Below are 26,134 nucleotides of genomic sequence, written 5' to 3'. Positions count from 1 at the left end.
TGACCCAATACAACATTTTTTGTTAAAAATATAAAAAATATCGAATTATGTAAAACATTTATATTTAATATTTACACTGTTAAATTAGAACAATCAGAGCAAAATACTCATTATAAATTTCTATAAAAAATCAAGAAATTTTCCATCTTATTGGATATCTATGAATCAATCAATCCAATGTATAACTGCCAAAGATATCTCTACGCAGTGTTGAAAATTCGAGCTATCTTCAATTTAAATTTCGTATTTAACACAATTTTATACCCACACATAAAACAATTAAGAAAGCTTCAGCCAAGAGCGTACAACACATTGTAGTATTATTTCAAAAGTATATCAGCGAAAAATGTTCTGAAAATGTTCTGAAAATGTTTAAAAATATACCGAGGGCTGTATTTGTCATATAGAATTACTACTCCTTTCAAAGTATACTATACAGAAATACTACTACTTTCAAAATATACCACAAAACACCAAGTATACCAGACTATCACCAAAAAAAAAAACTGAGATGCCGTTTTATGTACGCTTATATTGAGTAAAACCAATTCGGAATTATTCATAGATACTATATATATCCCTGATTTGGGTATCTGTGAAGTAATAAAAATTTAAACTTTGAGTTTTCTTTATATTCCCATGCATACAACAAATTATTTACATATGTATAAGCTCGTACGCAGATCTCGTACTTAAATAAAGTAAAAATAAATACTCCCTTGAGCTTATATAATATTGTATGCAGTCACAGTTTGCACGCTTCCAAAATCCTAATCCTTTTTCGCTCATCGAAGCATGAGGCGTTAAGTGAATTTAGAAGCAAGACGAAGCTTGCATGTGATATAAACACGAGCAACAATAGAATACTTGAAACAATGACAAATTTGTCAGAATTGAGTATGACGCAATCACAGAAATAACGACGCTCGTATGTCTTATGTTATAAGGAGGCTTCTTCTCCTCATTTGAGACAAAACAAGTAAACAAACAAAATGCGCTGGGTCTGTGTCTGTATATTTTTTTTTTATTATTTTATTGTGCTTCGTTGTCGTCATCTGGCACTTTCATATTTTGTGTTCATGTCGCATTGGACGCTCGCAATTTTACAAGTTGCGGACAAATTTGATGACCATGTCGGATGTCGAATGCCGGATGCCAGAGAGGAATAGTATAAATAAGAGCAAGAAATGGCGCAGGAGGCAACTTTTGATGAAATTTCCAGGTGCGCACTGTCAACGTGCGCACATTATGCTCGCAAAACTCGACGCATCAGCAACAGCAACAGCAATCCGCAAAAGGACGACAACAATTCTCCACGGATGTGGCCCAAATTTAACTGCCGCCTGGGGCATTGACGGCGCCTCAATTAAATTACTCGTAAAATAAGTTGACTTGTAATTTTTGCGACAACAACCAAACAACCAACCACAACACATCGGAAAGTGCCCGACTATAAGATATCCTGCGCAACTCATGCATATTTCATGAGACAGTCAAACCCATCTCTCTGGTATCTGGTATAAAAATTTATGATTATGTGCTTCCAGATATATGTTACAAAAATAAATCGCAATAAACAAATACAGTTGCGGAATGTTGCTCAGCTGCCTGTTGCAAGCATTTTGCTCAATTTAATATTCCCTTTCTCGTAATAAAAACAATGAATCAATGCAAGAAGAAAAAACGAAATCGCTTAATTTGATTAACGTTATGCAACTAAAAAACAATATATTATTAGTTAATTGAAAACAATATTATTTGCATAAAGCAAAAACAACATATTTTTATAGCTAATTAATACACACGTAGCAGCAAAAGATTCAATTAGAATTGTTTGTCACTGCGATGAGACAAAAGCAATTACCGGCTTGGGTCAACAAAGAGAACAAACTCTGACTCGGCAAGTTTCTATAATATATCTTATAATATGAGAACTGAGAATGTCTGTGGAGCAATATCGTAGACTGCCGACGGAAGTTGTTTTGTGCCAAAGGCAATGGACAAGGCGAAGCTGTATTTGTCAGACGGCGAAATTTGAATGAAATGAATGTGAAGATTGTCATATTACTCAGAGCAGAAACACTTGCACGTGAACGCTACGAAAAGTCGATTACATGGATCCCCACATAGACTTCATTGTTGCCTCCCCCGCCCCTCCTCCTCCCCCTCTACTTCTCTGCCCTTCAAAGTAAAATGGACTTTTTGCAAAACATTACGTTATTTCCGGATATACTAGAAGTGCAGTTGTGAAGCTTTTGCTGTTGCTGTTGCGTGCATTTCAAATTATATAAAATGCCCGATGGCGTCGGACATTAAATTGAATAATTGCCAAGCGACTTGTAAACACGATGGATACGATGGCGCAAAAAAGCAAAAAGCAGCACACGAAACACCAGCACATTGCCCAACGAGTGTTAACGACAATTTGTTGGTTTTTTTTATGCCTCTTTTTTTTGGGTGCAGACCAAAAAAACCACATTAAAAGTGGTTGATAGCTGAGGCCAGAAGAGCCTGCAGCTGGGCAATCTTAGATTGGCTGCAAATGTTACGCGAATGTGTAGAGAATACATTACACAAAAAAAAGAATGTTGGGATAATTGATTGAAAATTTGTCTGGATTAAAGCAATGTTATATCAGATGGCGAATGACTGAAACCCAGTAGAGAGGTCGAGAGTTATTTATGCAATAGCAAAAGCAATGAAGTAAATGAGGGAAAATGTTTATTAAAAAACTAAGCTGATGAATTTGTCATAATTAGGTAATACCTTTGTTTTATTCTAAAGCTCAATTGTAAACAATTTAATAAATATATATTACATTTATTTGTTATTTACGTGTGCAAAGATTTGTTTGATAAAATTCAAAATGAAAACTCTATTAAAATATCATTAATATAAATATAATATATATCAAATTCCTTACGAAATTGTTTTAATTTTAAGCTATTTTCTTGCTTTAAATATAACTTTACTGACATTAACAAAAAACAAAAAAAAATAGAAATGAAATATTTATCAGTTCTTCAATTTCTTCTTCTTCATAGACCTAATGATTCCATGATTATGATCACTTCTGGCATTAGAAAAATACTTCATATTGATATCTAACAAATAAATTCAAATGTTTTGTTAATTTTGAGCGTTAAATAAATAAATATAAACAAAATGAAAAGTATTATCAATATATGCTGAAGTTTCTCTACTAGTTTTTTCTCCTTGAATCTTACGTCTGGCATTTTCAGAATATATGAATCATATATTCATTTCATATATATTTTTCAGTTTCTCCATAATTTATTCTACCTGTTACTCAAGTTTCAAGAAACTTATTTCTGTAATTTAATCTAAGAACAGTTGAATGCTTTTAAAATATTTCTAATTTGCGAAATATTGGAATTTATATAATAAATGTATGCAGTAAGCTTATCGTATTTTTATGATCAACTAAGTCGTTAGTTTCTAAGTATTTCTGCGACTCCAACCTGTTTTGCTTTTCCCATGACTTGCACTTTTTAGTTTATACTCTCAGACAATAAAATATTACCCGGTACTTAAACATCCTTTAAATCTAGTCATTTATAGCACACCTACAGACAAATAATTAATGATATTGCCAGACATTTACTTTATACAAGCAGTCCAAGCTATATTCGTGAGCTATCTTTGCACACTCGTGATTTAAGAGTTTCCGTTTGTGTCAAATTTGCAAAATGTAGTCGATTTTATTTACGATGCGATTTTAGAGTATCTCGGTGTCGTTCTTTGCTTGCTTATGTTTATGTATTCGATTGCTTTTGTTTTTATTTGTGCCATTAATTTTATTGTGTTGTCCTTGTTGCGAATCAAGTGGCATGACAAAAAAAATACGTATACTTAATAACAGACAGTTCAGTTGTTCGTAAACGATGTTGTTGCTCTTTTTGTGTCTTATATCATGTGAGGGAAGTGCTTTAATGTATTGTGTGTCATGTGATTGTTTTAAACGATGCAACGATGACTACGTGTGTGATGTGCTCGACATGCAAAACACAATTTTTTCCTATTGCTGCTGATTTTGTTGTTGCTTTTTGGTCTAGTCACAATGACTACGAGTTATTTGCAATGAGAGAGGCCCGAAAGTTCAAACATTCAATGTGAAATTTGGAAACTCAAAAGTACAAAAGCAAAAAGCGAAGCCTCTGTTTTTTTCCGAAGAGAATGTTGCAACACATGTATTCTTGGCTATTACCTAGTGTTGTAAATTATGCAAATTTCGAACAGCAACACAACAACTTACTGTAACTCCCAGCTACAAACAACTATCCGCCGAAAGTTTTGCACACGAAAGCGAAAGAGATAGAGCAAGAGAGAGAAAGAACGAGAGAGGTAGAATGTGTGTGTGTGGGAGAAACGGAATTAGAAAGAGGAACCTAGGCAAAAAGATAGAGAGTTGAAAGTTGGAGCCAAATACACGCGCGCGTAAGAAAATTTGCATAACCTCTTTCATTCTGATTTGATTATATTCATTCAATTTCGGAAGCCACGGCAACTTTAGCGGCCGCCACAGCAACAGAATCAACAAAAAAGTAGAAGAAGAAGAGGCGGAAGGAGAAGAAGACTATCGCTGTGGGCAAATATAACGGTGGCAAAGCGCAACAACAAAGTGTCGAAGAGTAAAAGGCCCCAAAGCAAAAATGGCCGCACAGCTTCTAAAGGCATTTTTCGGACACCTTTTTCGGTTCGGCTATGAAAAACAAGAAGAGCACACACTCACACACACACACACAAGAGCAACAACAGCAACAACAAAAATTGGAATATATTAACACAGTGTCTTCTCTGTGCTGTCATTTTGAATACGTGTGTGTGTGTGTGTGTGTGTGGGGTGGGTGTTACCCTTTTTGGCCTTGTCCGACAGTCTATTAGGCTGCCTTTTTACTCAACGTATGCAGCGCCCTCCCTCTCAAATCTCCCATTACCAACTCAACTCAACTCGCTCTCTCTTTCGCTCTCTCTCTCTTTGTCTCTGTCTTTCCGCTGTCATGCCATTCACTCGTTATATTTTTGGGCAATGTTATTTTTTTGTCGTCGTCGTCGTCGTCGCCGTTGTCGTACCTCTCTCTATTTGACTAAGTAAGTCGTTAAGTTGTCAGACTCGTTTTTCAGTGCGGTCTTCCCAAAGGTTCCCTTCCGTCTGTCCGTCTATTCGTCCGTCTGTCTCGGCATTTCTATCTCTCTGTCTTTCTGTGTCTGTGTGTGGGTGCAAATTTTTGTAAATTTATCTGGGTGTGTGTTGTGTGGCTTTATCAATAAGTCAGCCGCATACTTGCGACGGTCGACGACTCTGCATATTTTACTCAAATACACTTGACATTTTCTGGTTCTTATTTTTTTCTGTTTTGCACATGTTACACGACAAAAAAATATGAAAAGCAACAAACGTATTGTAAATGGCATAACATGTCGATAACAACAAAAACAACAACAACGAAAAGATTAAGAGACAATAACAATTGCTTGGGAAATACCTTCGACGTTCACCAACAATTGGAATCGAGCCGGACGCCAGAGAAAAACAGACACTCACACTCACAGACACCGCTCACACACACAATTGTTAAATGACAATAATATTATTGAATTCTTTCGGTTATTTTTTGTATATTTTGAATGTTTTTCTTTTGGAATTCGAGAGGAATGGAGCGAGCAAAAAAAAAATAAGAACACGCTGTATGCTTTAGATTAGACGCTCGCTCGCTTGCTCTTGACCCCACCAATCGCAGCACTCGTGTTCCGTACTTGGCAGGGTCTGAAAATCAACTGAAAAGCTTCGGTGCGCAATCAACAGTAGGTCGAATGTCCTTGTTGATACCACCGACGACCGGAGCCAAACGACGAGGAAGCTCAACACTCGCACACACACACACAGACTCACACACAGAGATTGTGAAGTTATGCTCTTTAGAAGCGAGTTGGACTTTGCTCCCGGAGCGAGCTTTCAAAACGATTTGCCGAAAAAAGCCTCAGTCAGAGTCCGTCTCTCAGGACACAGCAGCCAGAGCCACAGCCACAGCCACAGCTTCAGCCGCAATCGCCATCGCCATCGCCATCGCCATGTCGCAATCGGAATCGCAATCGCAATCGCAATTTCTATGCCAATGGCAATGGAAATTGCGCTCAGTGCTCGACATTGCCAAAGGCAAAACACACAAATACATACACATATAATATCGACAGAATAGTTTAATTAATCGCTGCTTTTCTCACATCTTGCACATTTTTTTTTTGCTCACTTTCTCTCTCTCTCTCTCTCTCTAGTCCTCATTGTTCACTTTGTCAGCTGCCACCACATCAAATGTGCAACAGTAAATTAAATCAGCTGACGCATTGTGATTTGTTGTCCCTACGGAAATTTGTTCATTTCAAAAACCAAAAAAAATAAAATAACACAATAAAAAAAAACAAAGTAGAATGCTGTGTGGAAAGGTCATTAAATAAATAAATGTACGTGCTATTATTTGTAGGAGAAGTAGGGGAAGTCAAATTAGCTTATTCATGCTCTCGCCCATGTTGAATACAAATTCCATTCAGCCGAAAAGTATGCTCTAGTTTTTGTTTGCGCCATTGCTAAGATGCTAATTTGCGAGGAGGCTACAGCTTTAAACAATTTATTATAAATATTTCTTATAATTAGCAGGAAATATTGCTTTAAAAATCACTTTACGAATTTTAAAGGAACATTCTTTCACATAAATATTTTATTTTAATTAAGAGATACTTTTTAAAATATGAGAGAATTAGGGAACAGAGAAAAATTTTTGTTCAATTCTCGAACTTAACATACAATTTATCATTATATATATTTAATTTTATACATTGATTAACAATAAATTTCTGCAGGCCAAAATTTATTTTTAAAATCTAAATAAAAGTCGTTTTTATATTTGATAAGCATTTAAATTATCTTCCTATCTATGCATATCTTTAAATTTAATTCAAAATATAATGAATAGTTATATTTGCATTTGAGTGCAAGAAGCAATATAATTTAAGTTGTCAACTCAACACACTTTAAGTTTGGAATTTAAAGTACCTTAAATTTAATTTATAATTCTTGAAATTGTCATGGGGTAAAGACAGTCTTTTATCTCTCGCCCACTGCAAATTGCAGTCGAATTGTCACCGGGTGTCAGCTGCGAGTTCATGCTCACATTTGATTTCACTTCGTACATTTCGTTATCGTCGCTTGGTGTGAGCTTTCTTTTATGAGTCAGTAGTCGCTCATTAATATCAATTAATTTAATGAAGAGTTAGATTAATTTCCAGCATCCTGTTCGCATTTTCAAGTCATGTGCTACATGTACAGCACACATATTTTGTTTTTTTTTCTTTGTTGTGAAATTTTTAATTACGTTATGCATTTTGTTATTTTCTCTTATCATTTTTATTAATTTAAGTTCCCTACCTGACCTAAAAAAAGAAGACGGAAAATGTAAACCATCAGCCCATGCTGCGTATACGAAATATTATCGCATTAATATGTACGCGGGCGCTACGAGTGAGCTTGTGTGTGTGTGTGTGCGTGAGTGTAAGAGAGTGTGTTCTTTTGTCTGGGATGCGAACGCTAAGAAAAAGGCACAGGCATAAAGTGAAAGATTTGTAGTCGACTGCAAGATACCCTCTAATAATAATAATAATAATAATAATAATAATAATAATAATAATAATAATAATAATAATAATAATAATAATAATAATAATAATAATAATAATAATAATAATAATAATAATAATAATAATAATAATAATAATAATAATAATAATAATAATAATAATAATAATAATAATAACGATATAAACCATAATTTAGATTATTTTCTTATTATTTTTATGCCATATTTAATTCAGTTTAAAAGTTATTTTTATTATTACTATCTTCTCCCATATACCCTTCATTATACCCCGGGTGCTGGCAACGTTTTCAACGGGCTAACGGCATAAAAATTTCGCACACAAGCTTGGAATACAACCAATTGACATTACGAGCGTTAACTCCTACGCAAGCGAGCGAGCAAGACGAGACGAGACGTTACGAGACGAGTTCTTAGTTCCTCTCATCCCAGACAACAGATTGCCAACCACCACGTTCATTTTTGAAAAAGCTTTCTCTCTCTCTCTCTCTCGTTCTCTCTATTCACCACAAGCTTTCGTTGAGGACGACGGCAACTTTAAGCTTCCGTTCATAGGCGGCAGTTTTGGCGCCTGCCCGCAGCTAAAAAACACAAAGAAATCTCATCTAATCTAAATGCGTCAAATCAGCAACACTCATTTCCTTGAGCGCGATACTGAGCTCCCCAAAATTTCGATGGTTGTTATTCTTAACCATGCCAAAAGAGCAACAACAATAACAACATTGGCTCGATTGGCTAACAAAATACTTATCAGACACAGTGAAAACGTTTTCTGAACTTTAACTTGGCATTTGCAATACAATACAAAAAATAAGAAGAAATTGCTTGAATCGTATAAAATTCTGCAGCCCGTTTTCAAAAATCACGCGGCGCAAACAAAAGCAGCTCGAGGGCTGAATACTTTCTGCAGTGAACGCAATGGGAGGGGCACCCAACAAATGGGTCAAATTCGGGGTCAAAGTTTGCATGGCAAAGCATCTTGAAGTCGGCAAATGGCAAGAAAACATTGTGTCAGACTCGGAATATTAGCCAGATTCCAGAACACATTTCGCGGCTTCGCCAATAAGCTCATTTTCTTCTATGATGTAATGGAGTATTTTTGCAGATGTCTGTATTTTGTAAAACCCCCAGATGTTATTCAATTTAAGAGCTGCAAAGTTTCGCGTCGATGCCATTTTAACTAAAGTGTGGACAAAGTTTATGTTTTTTGCTTTTTATAACATAAATATTTTAATGTGTACATCCACATTATCTAGATTTGACTTTTATTAACTTTTATTATCTCTTTAATATTTATAGGTTTCATTTGATTTTAGAAAGAATCTTGACAGAACATTTTTGAAAAATTTTAGTTTTTTTTTAATCAACTGTCTCTTTAATTACTTTTGAAATTTCACAGTACAATATCTAATTACTGTTTATCAAAAAGAATTTAAAAATGACATTTTGGAAAATATTCACAAGATTGGACTGTAAAAAAAATAAAACTTTTTAGTTGAATTTTAACATTATATAATCTTCATTCAAGATTTTATTCTTAATTTCAGCAAGTTTTTTCCTTCAGTATACTTAAATCACAAAAAAACTACTGATGTTTAGTGAAACAGTTGCTTATTAATGATGAAACTGATACAATATGTATTTAGATTTGCTTCTAAATTTTATTGCTTTTGCTTACATATTTAGAAGTCTATAAAAATCATCTTAATTTTAAATTCATTTTTATTAATTATATCTTGTGGATACTAAAAATATTAATTGTAGTTTATCAAATATAATTGATGAAAAGAAATATTTAATATAAAACTTCTAATTTGCACTATGGAAATATTAACTTAAATGTATAAATTTTTAGTAAAATACGAAACCATTAATTAATAGTAAATCTTTTATAACATTTAGTCATTTCTCTTTACCGTAGCCGCATATCAAATTCATGGGATTTTCAAATTCTCTGTAATTATTTTCACCTGGCTGGTTTTGTAGTTTTCGTCCTCGTTACTGCTGCTGCTGCTGCTCAGTTCAAATTCCAACCCGGTGACCTCAGCGCTGTTTGTTGGGCATCCAAAAAGCAGCCCAAGCATTTTATGTTATGAATTTAACATGCGTCGCGTGGCTTTTAAATAACATAATAACCCAGTTGAACTGGCCAATTGGGACGATAATCAGGCTACTTATTTAATACACCACTTTAACACTGACGCCGCAGCGGAGAGCAGCGCAGAGCAGAGCAGCGTAGCCGCAAGATTTGATTAATAATGTAATGCTTGCTTTGCCTACTTTACGGTTTACAAATTGAAAATACGTGTATGAAGGTAAGCGAACAATTTATTATACAACAGCTGCCTTGATAAAATACTTTTTAGCTCAAACGAGGTTCGCCAGTTTTTAAATTTTTTTTCTTTTCAATATTTATGCATATCTTTGTGCCTGCAGGAAATGTATGTAAAAGCCAGAAAGCAGCACCTCTAACTCCATAAAGAATATATATTCTTGATATTGATATATTCTTGACAAAAAGTGTAATACTTGCTTATGAAGATTGAGAAAATTTACGCAATTTACTCCGTCACACTAACTGCAGCTAATTACGACTAGAGAAGAACTTTTTGCCGCTAAAAAGACGGAATAAATAAGATTTTCTTTTTAACATGCTGAAAAGTCGAGGAGAAATGATGGATCAGCGGCGATATTCGAAATATCTAACGTGCCTTAAATTTGACTGATTGATATTTCATTTCGCATTCACAGCACGAATTTTAATACTAAAAATAATAAACGTCAATCATCAATCAATACTATATATGTATACATATATGGCAAAAACATCAGGTATCAATCTGAGTTGTGGTTTTTTGTGTGCCGCCGAATTAACCGCATTCTATCTACATTCACACACATGTGTGTATGTGGTATGCGTGTGTGTGTGTGTGTGTATGTATGTGTCTGACTCACTTATAGAAAACGTATTGCGAACTCAGCACAAAGCAAAGAGACATCTCTGAGTTGTAAATTCCACAGCAAATCAGGTCGGAGAAATGCGATTACCAATCTGGCAGCCAAATTGGCAGCTCGATTCATTTGTAAATCGGTTGCCATGGAGCTCTCTTTTTTGGCTTTCAATCAGGACTTTAAGCCCAAAAAACAAGTTGCATGAACACTTGGTAATTTCAAATATTTATTTTGATGTTCTAAAAGAAAAAATAATAAACAGCTCGTTATTCTTTTCGCGAAATAGCTCTAAAATAAAAATGCCATATTCTTTTGATTTAAAATTGGAGCAGTGTACGAGAGTAATCAATGTTAAATACTTAAGTATGTACATATATTTATAAATACTCAACGACGAGTATGTGCAAGCGTCTAAATATGCCAAAGTATGTTTGTGTGTGTGTGTGTGTGTGTGTGTGTGTGTGTGTGTGTGTATAACATTAGTAAACACACACACATGCTGGGCATAATGTGAGCGAGAGAAAAACAAGAGGCTGGAGTAGTCAAATGGTCCAAAGCAGCTGGAGGAGGCATGGCATGTAGGCTAAATCTGAGCAAGCTCTGGAAGGTGTCTACTAGCGGCAACCAAACACCCCTTCCCCAAGTCTCCCCCTTCTCCTCGACACACACACACATACCCACACTCTTTGCCATACCGTCTTCATCCGGTCACCCGACTAACCGTCTACGTAGTCGCCGCGTCGACTTTTTGCCATCTTGCCGTTTTCATCCCAGCCCTTTGCTCCGACTATTGCCTCCGCCACACAGTGGATCAAATTGAAAAATATATGAGACATTTTTTAATTTGAATTCAAAGCTAGACAAACCGTATTTTATCCTTTTCAAATTTGTTCCAATTGTAATTATTATTGTAAATGAAATACAAATTTAAAGCCTATTCTCGATTTGAACTATTGAATTTGTAATATTTATGACTAATTATCCGATAATTTAATAATGAAAAAGCCAGCCATTAGTTAACCACAAACATTAGAATGAAATACAAATTTAAAATACATTTTTTATATATCATTTTACTATTCCAATTAAAGGTAGTCTTAACAAGCTTTCAGTTAGCTGTCAAAATTTATTGGTCAAGTGAATAAAGAATATTCATTCTTTAACATATAATTTCAACGTGCAAGAAAAGGCAATATAATATAAAATAATAATCAAATTCAAATATAAACAAATATTTATAACTATGTAAACCAAAACTAAAAAAATGCTGATTAAATGTTGTCTTCAATTTGATTAGATTTGTAGTATGAAAATATAGACAAAGTATCTCAAGAAATAAATCAAATTAAATTCCTAACAAGTGTTTAATACTAAAGAATCGCTGATTAAATGATGTTCTTAATTTATGTCGATAGCAATTTATTTGTCAAATTACTATACCATATAATATTAGATAAATTTATAAAAAGTAAATAGTAACCAATTTAAAGATTTATCATAAAAAAAGGTTCAAATTAAAATACTAAAAACAATTGAAAAATCCTTCGTAAACTAAAGAATTTCTTCTAAAATTTTGTCTTCAATTAACGTAGCGACTAATATATAAATATAGAGCAACTCTCTCTCTCTCTCTGCGTCACATTATCTACAGATAATCACAAATATTTCCGCAGCTCATAAAAATTAATAATAAAAACTAATTAGTGGCATATTAAAAGATGCTTACATAATATGAACTTTAGCATTTAGTTCATAGATCATAAAATTCAAGGCAAATTGGACTGTTGGCAGCCACTGTACGTTCATTTGCTGGATAGCTGCAAGTAAACAGCATTTGAGTGTAGTGTAAACAATTATTGACCTCATTCATATTTCTCGGGGCGCTCGCTCATTTGTCTTTGGCCTCAGCAAATGATGAAGGCAACGCAAGGCAACTCAGCGTGTGTGTGTGTGTGTGTGTGTATGTGTGTGCCTTGTGCCCGAGCACAATTAAAATTTTGTTGTTGTTCTTGTTGTTGCTTGTTGTTTTTGTTTTGTCGTTTTTGCTTTTGTTGCGTTACGTTGCGTTACGTTGTTGGCATGTCTCCGAGTTACCTCTTAGCCAACAGCTCATCGACAATTTGCAGTTGGAAATCAATTAGCCCTGACAACAACAGCGAACAACAGTCGCCAGTCGACAATCGACAATCGACATTCGAGAGTCAACAGAAGACGGCGACGGCGACGGCGACGGCGACGGCGACGAAGAGCTTGTAAGCTCGTGTATTACAATCATGAAATCTCAATAAGTTCTTTGCTTGGCCTTTGGCAAATGATTATAAGTGCGAGAGTACAGGACAAAGCAGTCGGGTCAAAGGCCAAACAGAAATGAACAAAAACCAAATGAGCAAAATCACGATAATCTCATCAACAACAAAAAAAGCAAAAGCAAAAACAAGCATGAATTGATCCAATCAAACTTGACTGCCTGATACCCTGTCATTTGGCAATTGTGTTTCTTTAAGAAGTAAATTTGCTACACAGTAATATATTAATTAATTTGTCATATAATATACCCCTTTTGGGGTCGCATTTTCAGGGTATTATAAGAAATGGAAAAGAACAGAAGAAAACAGAAGAGAAAAGAAAAGCAGATGGAATGTTGAGCGGCATGTTTGCAGTCGCCTCATATCCTCCTATCGAAGCATGCAATCAAGGAAAACACGCATTATCCAGCTAGCTTTCCTCTCCTCTTCCACATACACACACACATACACACACACACACATATACAAAGCGAGACACACACGCGAACTCATTGAAGCTTACATACGAGTCGGAGGATGTCTGCCTCTGCGACGCCAGCATAGCGCTGGTTTAGCATTTTTATGTGCCCCAACCCCAACCCCAACCCTAACACCAACACAACCCCCAATGGCCCACTGTCTTCGCCTACAGATACATTATGTAGTTGGCTTTATAGCAAACGATTTGCCAAACACAATAAGAAGAGACGACCAGAGGACCAAACCAGACCAGCTAGGCAAACTAATAGAACGCAAACCCAAACCCAAAGCCAAATACAAAACCGAAACCGAAACAGAAACAGAAAGCGAAAGCGAGCCACCACGAAAGCAGCACTACAATCAAATGGCATATAGCGAGACCACAAAAGGCTTGTACAATGTAACAACACATTATCCATTCGTGGAAGAGGCGACAAAGATGTCGATTTCATTCAATTTATTATCAAAATCACAACGAAATCTTGTTTTTGTCTAGGGGATATATGTAGACATTTCCATGACATCACATTTTTCAAGCATCTCAAAATAATGCCGAAACTTCTTATCTGCGACTGAGTTTGATTTGCAACTTATTGCAAGTCATTCGCCTCATATGTATATTAAATACGTCGATTTTAGTGAATACACTATGTATTTTAATAAATGTAAGCATAACAAAATAAGTTAAAATAACATAAGTAGAAATATTAAAGTTAATTTTTTTTTAAATGATTTGTATTAAAATTCTATTGATATATTCCACAAAAATCAGATGTATAATTTGTTGGGCTGTCAAATATGTTGGTAGCAGTAACCAGTTTAAGTATTGGGGTAAAAAAAAAAAAAAAACGAAAAAAAAACCAAGTTTAAATGCAATATTCTTAATACTTACTTATTTATATGTTATTATCAACAAGATATTAAACATGTTATATTATGCCCACATTAATAGTAGCTTTGCAAAGATTGTCAATCTTATTTGTAAAGATAAATCTCCAGAATTTACATTTAAGCATTAGCTTTCACTGGCTACAAATTTGATTGCAAAAAGAACCCATTGAAATCGGAATAACATTAACTGAATTTCCCAACTCCAAATTGTTAACACACACATCAGAGCAATGACTCAAGTTCGCTTACGCAGAGTGCAGAGACAAGCCGCCGAACTGGTGCGTGATTTCTATGAGTCACTGTTGCTGCTAACTCTCGGTCTGGCGATGCAGTGGAATCAATGGCATGTGCTACGCATTTTGAATGGCAACAGCCTGTCCGAAGAAGGCGAAGCGGCTCAGCCAGAGCCACGCAACTGGTCAGCAGTATTTTTTACCAGCGGTCTATTGTTAACCCTATTACATTATCGGCCACAGTGGATCAAAAGGCACTGTTCGCTGATGCTGCGAAAGTTCTTGTTGCTGCCAGAGATATTCGGCCTTCTCTTTGTGGTCGACTATGTGCTGCTCTCAATGTGGCAGCCGCTGTTCAATTGTTGCCATCAAATCATGCATATGTTGGCCACTTCGCAAGGCAATTGGTCAAGATTCGTATTTCACTTCTGTCCCAGTTGTTCGGCTTGGCTCATCAATGATGCCGTCTACCTAATGCGATTCATAATCTCACTCGCGTGGTTTCTGCTCGCCATCGAGGCGTCAGAGACCAAATGGCGTCTCGCCATTGACTTTCTGTTGCTGGGTCAATTGCCAGAGGTGAATCGCAGACGCAGACGCAGACTTCGATTGCAGTATTAGATTTCAAAATTACAAATACTTTTAACCCATGTAAATGGCCTTGTTACAAAATCATCAATAAAATGTAAACAATTTCAATGATATTTTAATTTATCTGTGTTGCTCTCATTACCGTAGCACCTCTGACGCAAAAAGGCCTTAAATGACCAGCAAAACAATCCAATTTGCTATACTCACTTTCACTCTATCCAAATTTGGACTAATAATTCCAAATAGATCACATTTACATTGCGGCTTTTGTTCACGAGAGCAGAGCAGCGCAGCGTATTTACCGTGAATTTTATTGTATATACAAATTCACGATAATTCCGCCTTTTTCCGTTACACCCGCAATTTCGAAACGCGCTGTTTCTGTTCTGGAATCTGTATAATTTTTCTCACAGTAGCCACTAAATTTTCCATAGACCTCAAGCTTATTCTAATGATCTGTTCATTTGTGAAACTTGAAATCTCAAAATTTCTATTTACACGATTCTCATTTTATTTAAGCACATTTTTTGCAATTAAAAGTCAGTTTCGCCAAGCCAAAAAAAAACCAAGCGAGCAACGGAACGCAACGCATGAACGCTTCTTTAGTCGAGAGTAAATGTCTACCAAAAGAAAAAAAGAAACACCCTTCGCCCTAACACATATCCTAGCGCATATTTTCACACACAATTAAACGTATATATATAAACACATAAAAGCATACACGCTAAATGCATATACAATACATAGAATATATATTTTTTGTATATATTTTATACATTCGCTTAGTCAAGTCAAATTCTTTCTAGAATAATTAAATTTTTTGTTCGTTTTTAATGTTATGCGATTTGTTTTTATCCGTTACAAATTTATGTTATTGATTTATGTATTATACAAATTTTCTCGTTTTTATGTTTGCGTTGTTCTATGTGGTATACTTAATATTAAGTATACGCCACGTGAACTTTCCAAAAAAAACGGCATCTTTGCTGTTTTTAGCATCATTATATATTTCCTGAGTTGAGATTGTAAAATATGCAATATTCTTGTTTCAATTTGGTAGTACGCACGGTATACTTAATATTAGGTATCCGCCTCGTGATTTCCATGAAATCGCGATCTACGGTTTTTTATAATGGATTTTATATTACTTGAGCTGAGAGTTTAGGAAATACAAAATCCTCATCGCTATTTCGTGGTAAGCGGTGTATACTAAGTATATTAAGTATACGCACCACAATTTTTTTGTCTACGCGTTCAAATTTTTCCTATTCTTTATTTTGTACGTTTAGAGTTGAACAAATTGGAAATCACATTATAAATTGTATACTTGGGATTAAAAGTTCTCTTCTCAATTTCATGGTACGTTCTTGGTGCATACTTAAAATTACGTATACGCAACTCGTTTTTTTGCAATTATCGTAATTGTTCCTTATGTTTTTTTTTTACATTTCAATAAGTTGACAGTGTAGAAAATTTAAACACCTTTTTTCCAATGTTATAATACGTACACACAATATTAAGTATACGGCACGTTGTATTCGTAAGAACCATTTTTGTTATTTGAAATACTGCAAATGCATTGATCGTAATATTTTTAGCAATATACATTCCGAATTAAGGTTATACATTTATACCTATACTTAAACTACGTATACTTAATATTAAGTATACGCCAAGTAGTATTCATGAAACACATTTTCGTGTTGTTTGTAATCCGAAAAACTGCGTATGCATTGATTATAATAATTTAATCAATTCTTAATTATGAGGAAATCACTATATATTTTTGTTTGTGAAAATTTTGTTACTTAGTTTGAACGAAATTTTCTTGAATAACTAGAGAAACTATTTATAACACAAATTCTAATATTGGTGTAACCTGTGGTGTTCATATCAGATTATCATAACAATTATTGATTGAATTAATCAATCAATGACGTTCAAAGCTTGTAGAAAAATTGTTGTTATATTGCTAGAAAGCGATTTGAAAACAGAGAACTGCTTTGTCGAGTGTTCTCTCTTGCTTTTAAATTCATTTTGTGATTTGACTTCTCAATTTACAAAGGCTGAGCAGTGCGTGACAATAATAATGCTAATAGGCAAACTGGATAGGTGAGCACTCTCGCAATGAATTGTTACCGAAACAAAATTTGCATTCTGGCCGCAACCTTATATGGCCAGAAGCTTATTACACCCATTTTCATATTTCACAATCAAGCGTTCTTAGTTACGCATACGACGTGTACGTACGTGAATTGTTCTTTTAAGTTATTCAATGGGCATTTTCTCGGTTTCGTGGCTCAATACACACAGAACGCACAGTTGCCACTTTCTCATGCGTTTAGGCTTACGTTTTAATTATGATATCATGTGGCCTATATATGACGCACACACAATGTGGGTATAAAGTATAGCATATTATATGACGCATTAACATACCTGTATGCAGCTGTAGTCACGTCCACAGACTGACCAACTGAGTGTGTGTGTGGTCAAGTTGTTGTTAGAATAGTTGCTTTATTGTTTTGTTGTTTTGTTGTTTTGTAGCTGTTTTTGGTTTTGTTGCCGCTACTATTGTAAAATGCTGTGGTTGAACAGTTGAACATGAAACAACAATAACTGATTAAACTTAAGTAATTATAATTGTAGGCCACACACAGAGAGATAGGTATAAAAACACACACCGCGAGACAGAGAGAGAGAGCGAGCGAGAGCGAGAGTGTGGCTTAAACAAAGTGACAAAACCATTTAGCGCATTAGCGCGCACATTTAATTAGAGAGGACACGATAGGACACGGAATAACTAAACGGGCTAACGCGAATTTGCACGACAACCGACGCCGCCGCAAAAGAAAATTCTAAATTTCTACAGACCAAAAGAATTAATGAAAATAAAGCACATGAAAAATAACAGCAACTAAAAAAAAACACAAAAAAAACAATACAAAAGAGAGAGAGAAAAAAAGTTGGTGTGTTTGTGTGTGTACTTAAAATATGCACAACCGCGCGAACCGAAAATAAAATAACAATGAGGAGAAGGCAAACAGCGAAAGGCAGGCGAGGCAGAGGCGAGAGCCCAGCATGCAACTTATGCGAATGGCAAACGGCAAACGAGTGGCCCACAATCCGCTAAATCCGCCCAGTGCCAGCCGCCAAAAGCAACAGCAACAGCAGCAGCAGTCGCAGCAGCAACAACAAAAGTAACAGCAGCAGCAGCAGCGACGTCAACAGCAGCAGCAGCAGTAGCAGCAGCAGGAGAAGCAGAAGCAGCAGCGGAAAGCAACGTCGACGTAGGCGGAACTACAATAAGAAATTGTAGATTGAGTATTTAGGAATGGGAAGTGGCGATTGGGAAGTGAAGAGTGTGGAGAGCAGAGCATGGAGACTGGCAAATTGGAGAGAGTGGAGCGTGGGGACGTATTGACTTTTGCATTTTTGTGCAGGTGCCGACAGTTGTTGTTGCTCTCGTTACTTGCAATGACTAATTGCAAAAATCCAACAGTCAACAACAACAACAACAGAAACGACGGCAGCATCGATAACAACTTAGCCAGCCAATATAACAAGTTGAAGCGAAATCATTTGCAGATGAAATACTACATGCATAGTCTATAAGCGAGCAGCATCATTAGTTGCAACCGCTGGTGGTCTCCTTGCCTAAATATAGTACACACCATAATTAAAACAATTCGAATTTCTTACTATGAATCGTCCAACGCTGCAAACAATGAGTAGTGACTACAAAATACCTGCAGCCCGAGAAATTCTTAAAGAGAATTCGATTTATTTCAATTTATTTGAAAATTCACTTTAAAATATTAAGACATGTGAATTAATAAATAAAAATGTATAATAGAGGAAACCATTTGAATAAATATATATGTAAAAATAAATAAATTATTAGAAAATGTTAAGGCATGTTAATAAATAAACACAAATTTTGTTAAAAAGGAAATTACTTTAAACTTTTTATTTGCAAATATTAAAGTAGGTAAACTCAATGAATTGAATTAAATTGAATTAAATTTGAAAATATTAAAATATGTAAATAGATAAATACAATTTATAAATAAATAATTTAAAATCCAATTGAATTGAAATCGAAATAATTTATTACATTGTTTAGCTTCGTAGTTTGAATCTTGGCACAGCTAAGGGAACTACACAGTAATCAAAAGTCGCAATATTTTCGTCATTTAGTCAAAGTACAAAGCGTATTGAAATAAGCGAAAATTTAAAAACATTTCAGCAGTGTGAAGATCGTTCAGGGCAGTGAAACTAGCATTAATTAATTGAAACCACAAATGAGGCATAAGTTTTGTAGTATATTCCACTTAGTCATCGTTGTATTTTTAACATCTTGATTCATGCATGATTTTGTGACATTTCTATTGCATTTTCAGTAATCAAATTGATATTTTATTGGAGTGTCAAGTAACGAGTATCGTTTTATAAAGAATCTGTTAGATACCATTATAACTTTATTTACATTAACTTTTTCTTTATATAATGATAACCAATTCATTAATTATAAAAAATCATTTCAACAAAATTTACTACTTACTCTAAAGTGTATCAAAATTTTCGGCAAACTATATTCAGTTTCTTTTGCAACTTAAGTCTTTAAGCATTGAATTATCTTTTCTATCTTTTATTGTTTCAAAATATCGAACTGCATTATTGCCGATGCACACGCATTAAAAATGTTATTCGGCAGGCTCGATTCGGTTGATTGATGTGCTTGGATTACATTTGTCTGTTCAGCTTGCATTTTTCTTCTCTTATTTTTCGTATCGTTTGTATTAATGTTAATGCCATAGTGTGACTGCCTTTTATCTGCAGCCATTTGTTAAATAGCTCCATGATTTATTAAATAGTTGCGTGATTCTCTTAGATGATATATTGAGGTAATTCCAGTAATTTGTGGAGAGACGGAAGTATATTATCTTATTGACCCGATTGAGTTCGTTGCTTGCAACAAATGCTGAATCAACTTTGACTTTGTTTTCTTTCATATAATGTCATCGCCAGTTTGTTTTTTTTTTCAATTAAATTTTGTTTAGTTTGTTCTAGTAATGAAGTAAACGAGACTTCTACATAATGCCGCCTAAGGATGTCCTGACATCATTATCAATTTTGCCGTCATTCTCTCAAGCTGCCGCCTAATACTTCAGCTCATCATAATCTCTCTGCAAGCGATGCTCTGCTGTGGCACGCTAATTGCCTGTGCATCACACGTTGCCTGTGCAATGGCAATGGCAGCAGCAGTGGAAAGTAGACGTCTGCCTTTCTGCATATCTAGGCTGCCTGCCTAACTATTTATAATGAAAGGCTGCCAAATAAAAACAAAAATAGCTTTTATACTGTTTTCTTTTTTTTTTGTTCTTTGTATTTTCTATCTATAAAATTAGCTCTGCCAGTAGCAGCGGCGGCGTGCAAAAACGAGCAAAACAAATAAATAAACGACACAGATAAATGTTGCCACAATGCAAAATTATTTGTTGTATTTATTTAATTTTGTTTTTTTGTTGCCTACGTACATGAATTACCAATTTTCGCTCCATGAACAATAACAACAAATACACATTTTTACAGCATTTGTATTTCCTCGCATCGGCTGGAAAGCACCTCATTCTCATTCCCAGTCGCATTCCCATTGCCCATCGTCCATCGCACATCGCAGCTCGTCCGATCAGTTCAATTAAAACAAATAAACAATAATTTGCTATGTTCAATTCCCCGGCATTTTCGTTTACGCGTTCCCCGTCAATTCTGCCGCAGTCGCAGTCGCTGTCGCAGTCGCAGTTAGCGTCGCTGTCGACATTAGCGTCAATGGCACGTTCGCGACTGAAGCAGCGCCTAGTCGGCATCCGCATTCGATTCTGCTTAGGTGCGTCGATTGGCTTTTAGCTGCCGCCCATTAAATGCGCCTCATACGTTCGCAGCTCCAAAAAAATTTACGAGTTGTGCGTTCTCGCATTATGGGCAAACTATGAACGTGCCAATGGATCCAGCGTCGACTTGTTTCATTTTCGTATTAACTGCATGCAAAAGCTGAAAGCTCAATGCCCAAATAGCTGACTGAACTAAAACACAACCAAACTGCGGGCAAGTTAATTAAATTCAAAGTGCAAATAGTCGCCTTTAAGATACCTACTCATTTAGCTCCCTTAGCGGTCACTTCACTGTGTATTTAAGGGCAAATTTTACTCGCTTAGCATCAAACCAAATCTGTAGCTTTATTAAGTATTTTTTTAATTATTTTATTTACTTTTACTTATTTTGTTTAATCCTTTTGATAACAAACTTTTTTATGCTCATTATTTGTAACAAAAGTAATTTTTTGATACCCTTTTTCTACTGTAGAAAAGTCGACTACTATAAGTAAAGAATAACTATAAGTACACCACTTTATAATACTCTCTATGCCAGAAATGCTCACACTCGATTTTAGCTTATACACTTACCATCAGCAGGCGACATTATGCAATTACGTTAATAACTCTTAAGCTGGACACATAAAAGTGACGATGAAATAATCAATAATCAGTCAGCTGCTTCAGCCACTTACCTGTTATGTGTTGAAAAGTCTGACTTCTGACGGGAAATTAATATTTTCCTCTTGCCATAAGCAGTAAATACCACATGAATTACTTATTTCTGAAGACCCATAAGCAATATGCCATAACAATGTAATTTTGGTAGTAAGAAGGTAATCAATGATTTTTGCTTTTAAATAAATAGCCTTATAATAAGTGCTTATTATTAATATTATTAGCATAATGAATTTGATTGAAAATGTGCTAAGTATTTTTCGAAATCTAAATGTTAATATCTTAGTATATTATTGTTATTTTAATGAAAAAGCGAATGTTATTCTTTATTGCAATGAGGCAAAGTGAATAAGGTCTTAAGGCATCTCTTAGAATATGGTCAGCAAATTTGCAGAAAAACTATTGCTTATATAGTATGTATCTTTTTATCTCCAATGAAGCTGCCGCTTATGTAAAGTACTTAAATTTATAATTTTAATGTTTCAAATAAAATATATGTACATATATTCGCAGAAAACACATTTTAAGAGCAAATATGTTGCATAATTTTAGGGTTACCTCAAAATGATATTTCTCTTCTCAATATTTGCCTTCAACTTGAGTTGTCGGAAATAAAGTGTCATTTCTCTAATCCTATTTTTAGTTGTTCAAGCAGATTCATTGACAAACTATTTGGTCTGCCTATTGCCTGTGCTGTGGCTGCTAATTCACACTCTGCATAAGTATTCATTTAATGGAGTCGGGGGAAATGCCTTTCTCTGCATTCTATTTGTACACATTAAGCCACCCTTTAAAAGGAATGCGATGAATGCAAAACCTAAACAAATCAACAGCAAATCCGGCAGTCAAAAAAAAAAAACGAAATTAAGTGATTTAAAGGCCAGTTTAATAAAATGAAACCGAATGGCTTAAATGTAATGAAATCAACACACACTGACTAACAAGACTTCAGCTTTTCATTTAATTTCCTTTTGTGTGGCATACACAAAACTACACCACAAATTGTCAGAAGTCAATGAGCTGATACAAAGTTTCTGGTAAAACTACCCAAGCCCAAAAGAAGCGAAGCAAAATGCCCTATGGGGGGACTTAAAACTTAAGGTTTCTCTTTGACATTTCGAATGCCACTCACAAGTTTGAATATTAACTGCTTCCATAGAATCGATTATCATTTAAATTTAAGAGGCAGTTCATTATGCAGTAATCTTCCATTCAAAATGTATAATGCTACTTTACAATGTAATTTCAAATATCGTTCATACGCACTGTGTGTCCATGTATGAATTTTGTAGCACGCTCCGATCATTAAGCAAAATGCTGTCTATTCCACACGGACTGACAGCTCAGCTCAGCTCAGTTTGTGGTACTTACTTGTCAGGTTCTCTCTCATAATTACCTCAATGCCAAGTGAATCGCACTAAAAGCGAGTCAAACGCTTCTCCCCTCTCCCCTCCTGCTCCGAGAACAACAGCTGTTGTGTTCGCATTGGGATTTTGCGGCACTTGTGCTACTTGAATTTCATGGACACACGTGTTGAGGAATGTGTGCTTTTGGTACTTACTTTCCTGAGGGAGGTTATTAAGTTAATAGTTAGCTTGCAGTTGGCTATATCGTTTTAAAATTTTTATTTGAAGTAAGTAATATTTTTCTGACAGTAACAAGATAAATTTTCCCCTTCGTTTTCGTTTTGTTTTATTACTTAAAAAAAAAAAGATGTATAGTAAAAGAATTAGCAGTTTTTTTACTTTATGGTTTATAAGTAAGTATATATATATATTTATATATATACATATATATATAAGTATGTGTATACATTGTAATCATCATCGTAATAATAAATAACAGTATATATTTATATAAAAAAGAAAAAAAAAAAACAAGATAAAAAGAAATCAAACCAAAAGAGGGAAATTGTTTTCGTTATTTTATTGTTTCGATTTTGAATTAAATTTCGAGTTTTCATTGTTTTGTTTTTCTGTTTAGTTTTGGGTTTTTTTTTTTTCGTTTTTCAAAGAAATCTGATTCGAATTTTGCTAATGAGTATCACTAAAGTTGTGTGTTATTTTTATTTCCTTTTTTTTCTTGTTTTTTTTTGTGGTTTTTTTTTCATGGTTTTCATTATAAATATGTGTATATTAATTATAAATTTTTACGTGTTAATGTAAATGTTGTGTTGCTCAGACATTGCACATAAAATAATTATTACAATATTTGATTTGTTTATACCAATTGTCAAGTTACTATATAATTCATTATGTATTCCACCGTATATAATGTGTATAATTTATGTAAAATATTGCTTGTGAAACGTTTAACTTGACATTCGTGTTGCCCACGACAGCTTCAACTTCAACTTCCATGCCATTTTTTCATTGCAAATCATATAATATTTTTTAATATATTTTATAATTCATATTATTACTTTATTTTTTTTACCTTTTTTTCGTTACTATATATTAATTTATTTATATATTTTTTTTTTTTTTTTTTTTTTGTTTTTCTCATTAATCGTATGACAATTGACTTCATATAATGGCTCGCTTGATGCCAATTCTCTTAGCTGCATGGCGACAAAAAAACAAGTTACTTACTTACTGTTTACTTAAGACCCGTCATATTTGGTGTTAACAAACTTATCTCTTAGTTCTGGGCGGGGCCTTGGCTTAGCCTCAGTTAAATCTTGTGTATTTATGTTTTCCTTTTTGTTTTTTTGCTGTATTTATGATTAGTGAGAGTGTGACTGTGTTTGTGTGATTGTTTGTGTGTGTGTGTGTGTTTTCTTTGAAGTGTTATTTACAGCGTCTTTGTTTGTGTGTGTTAAGTATAATTGAAGATAAATTTTCTGTTTTCAGATATATTATTATTTTCATATATTTGTGTTGTTTTTTTTTTTTTCTTTTTGTTACGTTTAGCTACTAAACTACAGACACATTTGTTTTTGTCAGCTATATCACTTTCGAATTATTTAATTATTGATTAAGTTGTCATTTTTATTTTTATTTAATTTTGGTGTGTAGCGGTGTGTGTGTTTGTGTGTGTGTTTATTTGAGTGTAATTCATATTGTGTATGTTATTTAGTTATAGTATGTTATATTTTCTCATAATATAATATTTTGTTCTTTCTTGTTATCGAAGAATTTCAGTGAGGTTTCTAGAAGCGTTTATTTTGCTTTTTTCAATTTTTTTTTTTTTTTTTTTTTTTTTTTGTTGTTGTTTGAGTTTCATTAGATTGTTGTGCTTATTACAATAAAAGATTTTAATATATTCTTGTGTTTTTTGGTATATATCTATATGCATTTATATGTGTATATGCGTAAATCTATGCTGATTTCATTATTTATTTATGCTTCTTTTTATTTTTATTTTTTTCATTTTTCATTGATGACTTTGATTACAAAGAGTTAGACGAAAAATGAATGCAGTTTGTTACGAAAATCTTCAAAATTAGAATCAGAAATCGTTAGATTTAAGTATTTAAAGATAGTCAAGCGGACACACAGACAAATAGTATTTTGCAGTAGCTTAAAGCAATGCGGCTCTCAGAATTGGCATATACTCATATATATATTTTATTTATGTATTTATGTAGTTTGGTTTTGCTTAGAATAGCATCTCTCCACTATGATAAAGAATTGCGGGATCTCTTGGGTTATCATATTTTTGGTGTTATTTTTTCAACGATTTCGGAAAAAAATTACTTTGTTCGAATTATGTTGGGAGTGTTTATTGGGTTCACAGTGAAAGCAAGCAAAATAGACAGAACAGAAAAGAAGAAAACCCAGTTCTACACACATACATACATACGTTAAGAGTAAGGAATATGTACTATTATAATAATTGTATATGGAAAGAGGCTATAATAAGCATATATAATAATACGTATGTTTATAGAAAGTATGTACTTGTATAAATGCTAGTATACAATTATAATTTGAAAAACATCGAAGCGATTGGACAATTTGACTTAAGGCCACGCATTAAAGTAAAACGAAGAAGAAAAGTGTAAACAGAATTGAGAAATACGAAATGAAATAAGAGCCATGTCCATAAGAAATAGTTAAAGAGTTGGCACTAAAATAGAGATAGTGATCCAATGTGTATATTTCATAAAGAAGTACTAGAGATGTATGAAGTATATGCACGATGAGGGAAACAGCAAAGTCATTACACTGTCCATACTAGGTAAGTAATAGTAAGAGAAAGTTGGGTGATGAAATATGGCATGATTGATTGATTGATTTGATTGTTGTGTGTGCTACTGTTTTGAAATTACGAATTAGCAAATATGTAATACAGCTTATAGAAATATATGTAGACATATATATAGAGATATACGCATTTGATATACACATATATATATCTATAGATATAAATACATATTTATATGTATATAGATAGATTGTAGTAATAAATTATTAACTGGGTTAGTAAATTAATGTAATAATAAAGCTGAACCGCATATAGAATAGAAATTAAAT

The 26,134-nt window shown here is 34.1% G+C and overlaps 2 protein-coding genes across 7 annotated transcripts in view; one reads left to right on the top strand and one right to left on the bottom strand.

Annotated features, from left to right (window-relative positions):
• LOC132795983 (frequenin-2) overlaps window positions 1–18,219 on the bottom strand; it is a 33,511-nt gene extending 15,292 nt beyond the window's left edge. The window contains exons 1-3 of one of the 5 annotated variants that reach the window (XM_060806971.1): window positions 18,090–18,219; window positions 17,542–17,686; window positions 10,626–10,861 (exon numbers count right to left, since the gene is read on the bottom strand). The gene's annotated coding sequence lies outside the window, so the exon portion shown is untranslated. Of the gene's footprint in view, window positions 1–5,507; window positions 5,644–10,625; window positions 10,862–17,541; window positions 17,687–18,089 lie in introns of those variants that run through there. The other 4 variants (XM_060806968.1, XM_060806969.1, XM_060806970.1 and 1 more) reach the window with 4 other exon arrangements.
• LOC132796041 (uncharacterized) lies at window positions 14,360–15,204 on the top strand. Of its 2 annotated transcripts, XM_060807056.1 has the most exons (2): window positions 14,360–14,696; window positions 14,755–15,204. In XM_060807056.1, the coding sequence occupies exons 1-2, from the start codon at window positions 14,619–14,621 to the stop codon at window positions 15,130–15,132; spliced, it is 456 nt and encodes a 151-aa protein (XP_060663039.1). In that variant the 5' UTR covers window positions 14,360–14,618; the 3' UTR covers window positions 15,133–15,204. The 2 variants fall into 2 exon arrangements, with proteins under 2 accessions (XP_060663039.1, XP_060663038.1); XM_060807055.1 differs by having other exon boundaries at window positions 14,362–15,204.
• Window positions 18,220–26,134: the final 7,915 nt, after the last annotated feature.

Source organism: Drosophila nasuta, chromosome X (assembly GCF_023558535.2).
Source record: "Drosophila nasuta strain 15112-1781.00 chromosome X, ASM2355853v1, whole genome shotgun sequence".
NCBI classification, from domain to species: domain Eukaryota; kingdom Metazoa; phylum Arthropoda; class Insecta; order Diptera; family Drosophilidae; genus Drosophila; species Drosophila nasuta.
This window is presented reverse-complemented; position numbering and strand designations above follow the sequence as displayed.

Excerpts from the sequence above, each read along its gene's own strand:
- LOC132796041 (XM_060807055.1), top strand. The coding sequence starts at position 14,509 with ATGACTCAAGTTCGCTTACGCAGAGTGCAGAGACAAGCCGCCGAACTG.